Source organism: Pelmatolapia mariae, linkage group LG23 (genome assembly GCF_036321145.2).
Source record: "Pelmatolapia mariae isolate MD_Pm_ZW linkage group LG23, Pm_UMD_F_2, whole genome shotgun sequence".
NCBI lineage: Eukaryota > Metazoa > Chordata > Actinopteri > Cichliformes > Cichlidae > Pelmatolapia > Pelmatolapia mariae.
This window is the reverse complement of record NC_086246.1, coordinates 33,031,861-33,042,538: the sequence shown is the minus strand read 5'-3', so window position 1 is coordinate 33,042,538 and position 10,678 is coordinate 33,031,861. Positions and strand designations below refer to the sequence as shown.

Genomic DNA, 10,678 nt, shown 5'->3' with positions numbered 1-10,678 from the left:
TACTGCAGGTGTCATTTTTTATTGAGTTTGAAAGTTTGAAAGCTGACAGTTTACAGGGTGAGTTTGAAGTTTCAGTTTACTTTTCATGTCTGGGATTTTTGGTTTTAGTTTCAGTGTTTTGATTATAATATTATGGAAGGTTTTTATCTGGGGCAGATTCTCATAATGAAGATATGTTTTACATTGTTTACCTTTGAGCTCAGTTTTAGTTCACTGTGATAACTCTGCATGACACAGAGAGGTGATCTGAACTGCCATATAATGCTGTGGCAGGCAGGATGAGGACCAAATGCAGTATTCGATACACATGAGGATAAACTTAAAAGTCTTAACAAAAGCTTTATTTTGCTGAAAAAAACAAAAACAAAAAAACAGAGCACTACAAAACAGAAACCTACTGGAAAATTTTTAACTATCCAATCCAACTTTATTTATGAAGCACTTTAAAATACTCAGCACAGGACTAAAGTGCTATAAAGTGAATAAGTTTAGAACAATATAATCAAACAGAACAGCAAAAAAACAACAACAAAACAAACAAAACCCAAAACCAAACAAAAAAACCTCACAGAATGCAAAAAAATTAAAACAGCCCTATATTAAATAAACAAGATAGCACCGAATCAACTAAAACTAGGAGTTTACAAGGGAAAAAGGAGCAGACTAAAACCACACAGCTATGAGGGAAGACACAACAACGGGCAGAGAAAAACACAGGGCTTAAAAGCACAAGGGAGTAACGAGGGAAGTAGAAACACATGGAGAACACAGTTGGGAAAGAAACTGAAAACACTAACATGGGACACGAGACTGAACTTGGAAGAGTTGCAAAACATTGGATTTCTACAGAGTAGAAATGTTTCTGAACAGTGAGCGAGGTAACAAAAGTGTATCAGTCAGTTTTATTTGTCATAATTTTATTTTATGTTATTAGTTAGTTAGTTTTATATTACTTTATTTATAATACAGCTAGTTCTGTTTTTTTTTTTTTTTATTTAACTTTAATAACCTTGGTATAGAACTTTAAGAATTTGATCAGGCCAGCATTTAGATACATTTGGCTTAACTATGATATATAAAGATGATGATGTGCAATTTATTATGTGATTTACTGTTTTTTACAGCCGAACACAGCCTGTAAAATCTAACAAAAAAATTGATGTGCAGTTTCTGCTAATGTCCAACAGGAGGCATCACCAGGCCAGCAAACAGCAACACTGAAGCTCAGAAAACATTCTTTCTTTTTCTAATTTAAGTCCTGCACTAAGATGTAACTGTGCTGCAGGTTATCTTCAAATTATGTGATTTTCAAATGGAGTCTGGTATGAAGTCAGGTTACTGATTAAACAGCCTACTGAAAATATGAGCTGACCATTATCCAGTCAAGCTCCATTCAAAAATATAGTCCTGTTACACATTACCAGAAAGGAACACAGAGAGTGATGATTAAAGAGTTTTAGGTATTGATGCTCTCACTGTGAGCATCCTGCTGCTCACCTGATCAACAGACTCTTAAACACTGAAATGTCTCCACAAAGAATCTAAATATGAGACTGAATGATCAATCAGACTCTGCTGAGTATTTTTAACTTTCTAAGTCACATGAAAACCTCATAGAACTCCATTATCAAAAACACAGTTCTTGCAAGTTTTGTTTCCCACAGTGAATGTGAATAAATTGGTTTTTCAACACAAAATACTTCAGAGTTTCTTGTTTTGTGTTGGTGAACAGAAACTCCAAAAGCCTGCAGATTATCTATAGGTTGAAAGTATTTCAGGAGGAAATATGGAGAAATGTTTCTATAGCTGCACTGCAGCATGACTACATGCAAGGTCTTTGCTTTTAAAAATAAACTGAGCAGTGCAGCAAATCTGAATAAAACTGCTGACTGTAGGGTTCTGAATGACAGTTGTAGATCTTCTATTTGACCTTCATGGAGTTTGGTTAACGACACACTTTAAGAATAAAAAGTTATAGTAAAACTGAGTGTTTTCTGAATTATCTTCTGAATTACAGAGATTCAGATTATTTAAAGGTTTAAATGTTAAGTCAGAAATTTAAAAAAAAAATCATTAACCAATCAAACATTTTGACATTAAGCTCTCAAACTGCTGTTGTGAATCTAGGGGAAGTAACCTGCCTAGAAATGTTAAAATTCTCAATGAACTTCTGCATTACACACTCACTCACTCAGGTTTCTGTAATGGTGCAGAGGAGTGTGTGCATGTTTCCTTCTGATATATCTCAATCAGCTGAACGAAGACCAAACAGACGCTGTGTAAAATAGAGAGGAGGGGGGAAGGAGGAAGGCAGCAGGGAGGCAGAACAAGTGACGTCGCTGACTTCAAACGCCTTTCAGTCTGAGATGTGGGCATCGATAACATCCTGTCTACAGGCGACCTCACAGCGATGCTGTTGTTTCCAGTCAGCCAATCACATTCTGCCTCTGCCTTGAGAGGGGGGTGATAACCCTCCTGACTGGGCCTGACTGCAGTGTCTCTCTCTGGGAACAGTGATGTGCGAGCTGGCCCACCTCCTGACAGCAGTGAGGTAAAGACCAGCACTCTCTGAAAGCCACAACATCACCATCATGGACCCTATCATCAGTGTTCTGGAGCTGGTGGGGGTTCTGATCTCAGCGGGGGCCTGGCTCTGCTCTTTGGCCACCACCCTGATGTCCTCATGGCTCACACTGTCCAACTTGCTGGTCACAGAGACTCTTGGGGTGGGCCTCTGGGAGACCTGCGTGCTCAATCAGCAGGGAACACTGGAGTGTAGGCCCTATGACAGTCTGCTGGGGCTGCGACCAGAGATCAAGCTAGCCCGGATCCTCATGTGCACGGCGCTAGGGGTAGGAATGCTGGGGCTTTTGCTTGCCATACCCGGCCTCCACCTTGTCAACGGCTGCCGGCAACAGTTGGAGGACGTGAGCTGTAAGAGGGCCCTGAAGGCTACCAGTGGGGCATTGTGCCTGGTGGCGGGGATCCTGGGCCTCATCCCAGTTTCCTACATCGCCCATGTGACGGTCGAACAGTTCTTCGATGAGTCAGTGCCTGACATGGTCCCACGATGGGAATTTGGGGATGCTCTGTTCTGTGGTTGGACGGCCGGTGTCCTTCATCTAGCTGCAGGAATGCTGCTGCTAATTTCCTGTTTTTATGTGCAGAAGCTAAACAGTAACAGACCCGTTGCTGTCCCTCCGGTCCTGACGAAGCTAGAACCTGACTCCATGAGAACCAGATCTGAGTATGTCTGAGACCACCTCATAAAAAGGCTGCTACAAGTCTTCTTCAACCTTTTCTGCATCTAAAACTAAACGTTGGACTACCACACTTCAAATTTGTGACTCTTGAGATCAGATTGGAGTATTTCAGCGAATTTCCAGAAGGGATCTTACATTCCTGGTTTTGAGGTTGTATCCAAAGAAGAGGTTAAAAATTTTCTTAAAACTAGACTTTACCCAAACAACTGTCACAACTAGATCTGAATAGAACAACAGGGAGGTCTGAGGTTGCTCCTCTAATTTGACAAAGTGAGACCAGATCAGGAGGTTCAGTCCAAACCTGCAGTGAAACAGATGATTTCTCTATAGAATTTAGATGGTTTCAGAGGGTTTGAAAGATATAAGTTTAAAATGTTCTTGATCACAAACAGATGTAAATTTCCTTCTTAATCTGTTAGGAGGGATGGAATTTCTCTAAAATAAAGCTTCAGACTAAATCAGAGTTTATGTTTTTATTTAAATTTAACATCTAAAAATAACATCTAGGACAAAGATGTTCTTGCTTTTTAACTGCTTTGGTGGTTTAAACTGAAGAATCAGAGAGAAAATAAATCAGATCATTTTGTCCTGTTTTTAATTGGACTGCATGTAATCACCTTAAAATGATGAGAGATGCCAGTTTATAGTTCTGATTTGGGATGTTTATGAGCAGCAGAAAAAAAACAGTGAAGAATATTTGAGCAACACACCCAGACCTTCAGGATCTGTCGAGCGTTTTATTCCCTGCGGTGACTTATCTTTGTTTCAATCATTGAGATGTTTGCTTTAGTTTTCCTGGAGCCAAAGAGATGAAAGCTACTGCGGTTTCCTGCTTTATTCATTTCATTTAAACACTTTATGTAGTTTTTATTGTTAGTCTTAAGACTGGATTTCATCTCTTTTATTGTTTTTATTTGGAGACAAGAGAAGACAAACTGTTGTTTTTGTGGTTAAAGCAGACTGAAGCAGAAAAGAGATTGATTATAGAATATAAAAATATATCTTTTATCTTTAAACATGAAGGTCTGTGTGAGTTATGAAACTGCTCAACTTGTTTGTAATCAGTTTTGTTCAATCAGATGAATGATTTGTAAAAAGGATTGAATGCATGAATGTGAGCAGCAGATGACTGCAAATAATGAATAAATACTCAAAGTTTCATTTAATGTGTGTAAAAGAAGTTTTTTTGTGGACATTTAAAATGTGAGAGAGTAAACAGACTCACTAAAACCTTCAGAGTATTACAGATATACAGACAAACTAGGACAACCTCAGGCAGATTATCATATAAATACAGTCATAAATCAACACAACTGAGTTTTATATTTAAAGACAAAAAAACATTTAAAAAATATGATTTTTAAAATAAATGAAAATTATGAAGTAAATTGTAATGGTGATTAATTTAAAATAGAACAGGGAACTAAATGATTAAGTGATTAAATTATTAAGATTATTACAGAAATTGCAAAAAATATAAAAAAAAATTAAAGAAATATTTTCTAAAAAGAGACTTTAAAAAAGAGATACAAATGAAAACATTTTAAAAATAAGATTTGAAGTTAAAAAAGATATAAATCAATTTAGGAAGAAAGAATTAAATCCAACAAAACAAATGTAAAACATTAGTCAACTTTTGATTTTGTGGTGGCAAATTTCTTTTCCCAGTCCCACCGTTCTTTTGTTTTCAAAAAAGGGGGAACCGCGAGAGGCCTTCAGCATGTGACTCACACATGCAGGAAATTAGCGAACTACGAGGAAAGAAGAGGGAAAAAAAATCTGCAACGGTGAGCTGTTTTTGATTTGGGGGGAGTTTTCAAGCGGACCACAGAGAGGGAAAACCTCAAAATACGATGCCTAAATTAAGGACTGTCGTGGGAAGGACTTCTCTGTCCTTGGGAAGGACTCTTCTGTCCTTGGGTTTATGGTTTTTAGCACTTACCGAAGCAAAGGCTGCAGAGGGGATGCCCGCCTGCAATGGGTGCTGAGCTCAGCAAAGCGGCTACAGGAGCCGTGGGGAGGTTGTGTCCCTGGAGGTGGTCTGGGTGAAAACTCCAAATGGGTGAAGTATGTGTTGTGTAAAAGAAAGAAAGATGTCAACAAAGAAAAGAGGCTGATGTGTGTGGGATGAATGATGAGAAGAGGTATGTTAAATGTGGAAAAGTGGTGTTTTTACTGAATCGGAGAATGAAAGTGTTAATGAGCAGTGATGAAAATGATATTAAATAAATGTTTTAGTGTGTTAGTACAGGTGGCTACGGAACTGGATCAACGTCCTCCACAAGCACAGTGGCCGGAGCAAAATGATAGCTTAACTTAATTGGAACCGCATCCAGCCGTGTTTTGGCTGAATATTACACAGCTTCACTCCATGTACATCTTAACCTGAAGAACAAGCTTCGAGGACAATCAATCTCTCCCTGAAGACAAAATGCAGTTCGAGAGCAACGGCGTCCACTTCAAGGGATGATCTGATATCCTGGTGTTGGTGTTGTTCCCAGATCATCATGAAAATGTTGTTCCAGGATCAACATTGCAAGTGACCAATCAGAATGTTGTGACGTTATTCTTTTGCGCGCCAAGCCATTCTTGCATTTATGAAATTCCAATGTTGCAAGGATAATATCAATTCTGCTTACCGTTTATTAAAAGGTTAGGGTTAGGGTTAGGATTAGGGTCAGGGTACGTTGATCGGCGGACAGAGGCGGTTTCTCACAGCTTAAGTACAGTTTTTTGTTTTACGGTGGTTTTTCCCGAAGTCGCAAAAGTATGACGTCACAACATTCTGATTGGTCACTTGCAATGTTGATCCTGGAACAACATTTTCATGATGATCTGGGAACAACACCAACACGAGGAAATCAGATCGAGCCACTTCAAGAGTCGACAATGTGAACACACTGCAACACTGCCCTAAACCTTAAAGTTTAAGGTTGATGATGTGATATATAAATATATTTATATATTTTGAAATGTATTTTAGCACATATATTTTTTGGCCATTTTTTGTATATTTTGAAATACATTTCAAAATATATTTATAATATATTATGAAATTTATTTTAACGCATATATTTTTTGGCCATTTTTTATATTTTGAAATATATTTCAAAATTATTTAAAATCATTCAAAAATATATATATTTAACCCTTCATATATTTCTAAGAAAACACATGTAACAGCTGAAAAAAATCTTTATTTGATGTCTAAAACATACATATATCATATCAATCAAGCAAGGAACATACATTTTATAATTTTATTCTCATTACATACTTAAACATTCTAAAAGAAACACACACACACATACTTTTTACACCCATCTCGCCCCTGCGGGCGGTTTATCCTTCAAGCTCGGGTCCTCTACCAGAGGCCTGGGAGCTTGAGGGTCCTGCGCAGTATCTTAGCTGTTCCCAGGACTGCGCTCTTCTGGACAGAGATCTCCGATGTTGTTCCCAGGATCTGCTGGAGCCACTCGCCTAGCTTGGGAGTCACCGCACCTAGTGCTCCGATTACCACGGGGACCACCGTTACCTTCACCCTCCACATCCTCTCGAGCTCTTCTCTGAGCCCTTGGTATTTCTCCAGCTTCTCGTGTTCCTTCTTTCTGATGTTGCTGTCATTCGGAACCGCTACATCAATCACTATGGCTGTCTTCTTCTGTTTGTCCACCACTACTATGTCCGGTTGGTTAGCCACCACCATTTTGTCCGTCTGTATCTGGAAGTCCCACAGGATCTTAGCTCGGTCATTCTCCACCACCCTTGGGGGCGTCTCCCATTTTGACCTTGAGACTTCCAGGCCATATTCGGCACAGATGTTTCTGTATACTATGCCGGCCACTTGGTTATGGCGTTCCATGTATGCCCTGCCTGCTAGCATCTTGCACCCTGCTGTTATGTGCTGGATTATCTCAGGGGCATCTTTACACAGCCTGCACCTGGGGTCTTGCCTGGTGTGATAGACCCCAGCCTCTATGGATCTTGTACTCAGAGCTTGCTCTTGTGCTGCCATGATTAGTGCCTCTGTGCTGTCTTTCAGTCCAGCTTTGTCCAGCCACTGGTAGGATTTCTGGATATCAGCCACCTCCTCTATCTGCCGGTGGTACATACCGTGCAGGGGCCTGTCCTTCCATGATGGTTCCTCATCTCCTTCCTCTTTCTTGGGTTTCTGCTGCCTGAGGTATTCACTGAGCACTCGGTCAGTTGGGGCCATCTTCCCAATGTATTCTTGGATGTTCGTTGTCTCATCCTGGACTGTGGTGCTGACACTCACCAGTCCCCGGCCCCCTTCCTTCCGCTTAGCGTACAGCCTCAGGGTGCTGGACTTGGGGTGAAACCCTCCATGCATGGTAAGGAGCTTTCTTGTCTTGATGTCAGTGGCTTCTATCTCCTCCTTTGGCCAACTTATTATACCAGCTGGGTACCTGATCATGGGCAGGGCGTAGGTGTTGATAGCCCGGATCTTGTTCTTACCGTTCAGCTGACTCCTCAGGACTTGCCTGACCCTCTGCAGGTACTTGGTGGTTGCAGCTTTCCTAGCGGCCTCTTCATGGTTCCCATTTGCCTGCGGGATCCCCAGGTACTTGTAACTGTAACTGTCCTCTATGTCTGCAATGTTGCCTTCTGGTAGCTCGATCCCCTCAGTTCTGACTACCTTCCCTCTCTTTGTTATCATCCGACTACACTTCTCCAGCCCGAATGACATCCCGATGTCATTGCTGTATATCCTGGTAGTGTGGATCAGTGAATCGATGTCTCGTTCACTCTTGGCATACAGCTTGATGTCATCCATGTACCGGAGGTGGCTGACAACTGCTCCGTTCCGTAGTCGGTATCCGTAGCCAGTCTTGTTAATGATCTCACTGAGGGGATTCAGGCCTATGCAGAACAGAAGTGGGGATCCCGCACTTGATGGTGACTTGTGCTATGGGCTTGGAGTTGGCCTCTAGTGTTGTACGCCACATCCCCATTGAGTTCCTGATGAAGGCTCTTAGGGTCCTGTTGATCTTGTACAATTCTAGGCATTCCAGTATCCAGCTGTGGGGCATTGAGTCATAGGCCTTCTTGTAATCAATCCAGGCAGTGCACAGGTTGGTCAGCCTGGTCTTGCAGTCTCGGCTGACTGTCCTGTCTACCAGTAGCTGGTGTTTTGCGCCTCTGGTATTCTTGCCAATCCCTTTCTGTGCCCTGCTCATGTTAGTAGTATGTGCCTGTGTGTAGGGGGAAATTACAGTGAGAACATGTGGAGGCTCTGTTAGATGGATAACATAGTGATTTCAGTGCATTTATGTGACATTGTCCTGAAGGATTTAGTTATTCTCTATGGTTAAAGAAATTGCACTAATTAATTCATATTTATTATAAATAATCCTAATTACACATCTTGCTTCCTTGTTTGTGTCCTGTGTCACTAAAAATACATTTTATTTTAGTTTTATACATCGATTAATGACCTGCAGAATCTCCTTATCATATTAGGTGTCCATAATTGATACTTAAAGTCGAACTTTGTGCTTTCTCCCTCTTGAAAGTGATTACATCCTTGCATTACATACTTTAGGTTCATTTTTTGCTGAGCGGTTTCTAAAAAGAAACAGGCAGATTTAGAATATAACATGCAGCGTTCTATAGATGGATACATAAAAACACTTTATTTGTTACATTTACTGATAAATGGATTTGAAAGTAGATAAAACACATTTATGTCGGCCTTGGCTTATTAAAGTTCTTGTCTTTAAATGAACTTTGTCTGTGTGTGTTTCAGGTACTGCACTCTCAAAGACTGAATGAACCAGCATTGCAGCCATGGGTCATTGTGAGCATCACAGAGAAGGTTGAAGCCGCCCACTGCACCTGTATGGCCGGAGTTGCGGAGACCTGCAGCCATGTCGCTGCTCTTCTGTTTAATGTAGAAGCAACAGTGCGGATCTGTGGCAAAAGGACTGTTACAGATGAATCTGCATACTGGGCTTTGCCTGGTAATATGACCAAGATACAGCCAGAGGTTGTCCATACGATAGACTTCTCCTCTTCAGCTGCCCAAAAAAGGCTCTTGATCAAAACATAAACAGACCATTCGTTGTGACAGGTAAAAGGAGCCATCCTCAAAAAAAATTCCACCTGCTACTGTGGAGGAGTTGTCTCAACTGATGGGAAAATATTTTTCCAAGCATAGTTCTGTTCTGAATAACCCATAATGTTTTAATTTAGGGGGCCATGTAAATAATTTGCATTTACTGAATATGTACGTACTAAGTACCACTGTTCAAAAGTTGAATAAAGAAACAAAAAAATGTTTGCCTTTTTTTTTTTATTAAAACCACTTTGTAGAACATCACATCAGTTACAATTAGAGCTGGGCGATATAAGATTTTTTCATATCACGATATGTTGTTTTCATTTCAGGCGATAATGATATATATCACAATATAAGCCAAATAACTATATTTGTAAGATTTAAATGTGCCGTTGCTCACAAGTAAAATGTGAAATAATCAGCAGCTTGTCTTGATTTTAATATTTATTTCCCATAATAAGTTCAACAGGGTAGATGTACTAGATGTACTTAAGGAACATGAGACTTTTTCAGATAAATAAAGGCAAATATTGCAAACTACACAAAAGGCAGCCACTAAATCGTTTAAGTTTCAAAATAGAACAAACAAAACAGACTACTAAATTGTCAATTCCACTTAGAAACAAAATATTAATTCTAAAAATAAATCTTAGTTTGTTTTACAGAAGAACAGACAAAATTGACTAACTTTTGTCAATATCAAATAAACTGAGAACTAAAAGGAAATTTTCAATCTCTCCTTGTTGTATAGCTTTCTGAACTTTCTGAATCCTTTATCATCTGCAACTGAAAATAGTTGTGGATGATTACTATACTTTTCTAATGTCACGTAGTTGTCCCTGGCTCTCTTTCTCTCTCTCTCCCTCCCGCTCTGTTCCCGTGCTACTGCGAGTGTAACTACCGCCCCTCGCCCCTCTTCCCAGCGTAAAGCAAAGGCTCGCGTGCGGAGTGAAGCAGAAAAAAAGTGCGAGAGAGAGAGAGAATGAGAGAAAGAAAGAAAAAAAACCCGCGGCTCGCGTCGTTCATGTCAAAAATCCGGCTCTAAGAGCCATTTCGTTCACGACCGACACATCACTACGAAATACCTTCGCACTACGGAACTTCTATGGCCCTTCCGTTCGCCAATCTCTCCGGCATTGGAACCATCATCTGTTTTCTCTTCGGTAACCTGGTCACCCACGCTCTCGGATGATTTTTCTCTAGTCAGCACACTCATTTCCTCCATTACCGGGTCGGCACGGCGGCTGGCTGCTTCCCAAACAGCTACACATGTGCGGCTTGGCACTTGTGCTGTACGTAACAAGTCACGTGACGTGACGCTGCGGCTGTGATTGGT

General features: G+C 40.5%; 1 protein-coding gene across 1 annotated transcript; it reads left to right on the top strand.

Moving 5' to 3' along the window:
* Positions 1–2,394: 2,394 nt before the first annotated feature.
* Positions 2,395–4,429, top strand: LOC134620410 (putative claudin-24). Its single transcript, XM_063466575.1, has one exon. It carries the CDS (start codon positions 2,592–2,594, stop codon positions 3,255–3,257), a length of 666 nt encoding a protein of 221 aa, XP_063322645.1. The 5' UTR covers positions 2,395–2,591; the 3' UTR covers positions 3,258–4,429.
* Positions 4,430–10,678: the final 6,249 nt, after the last annotated feature.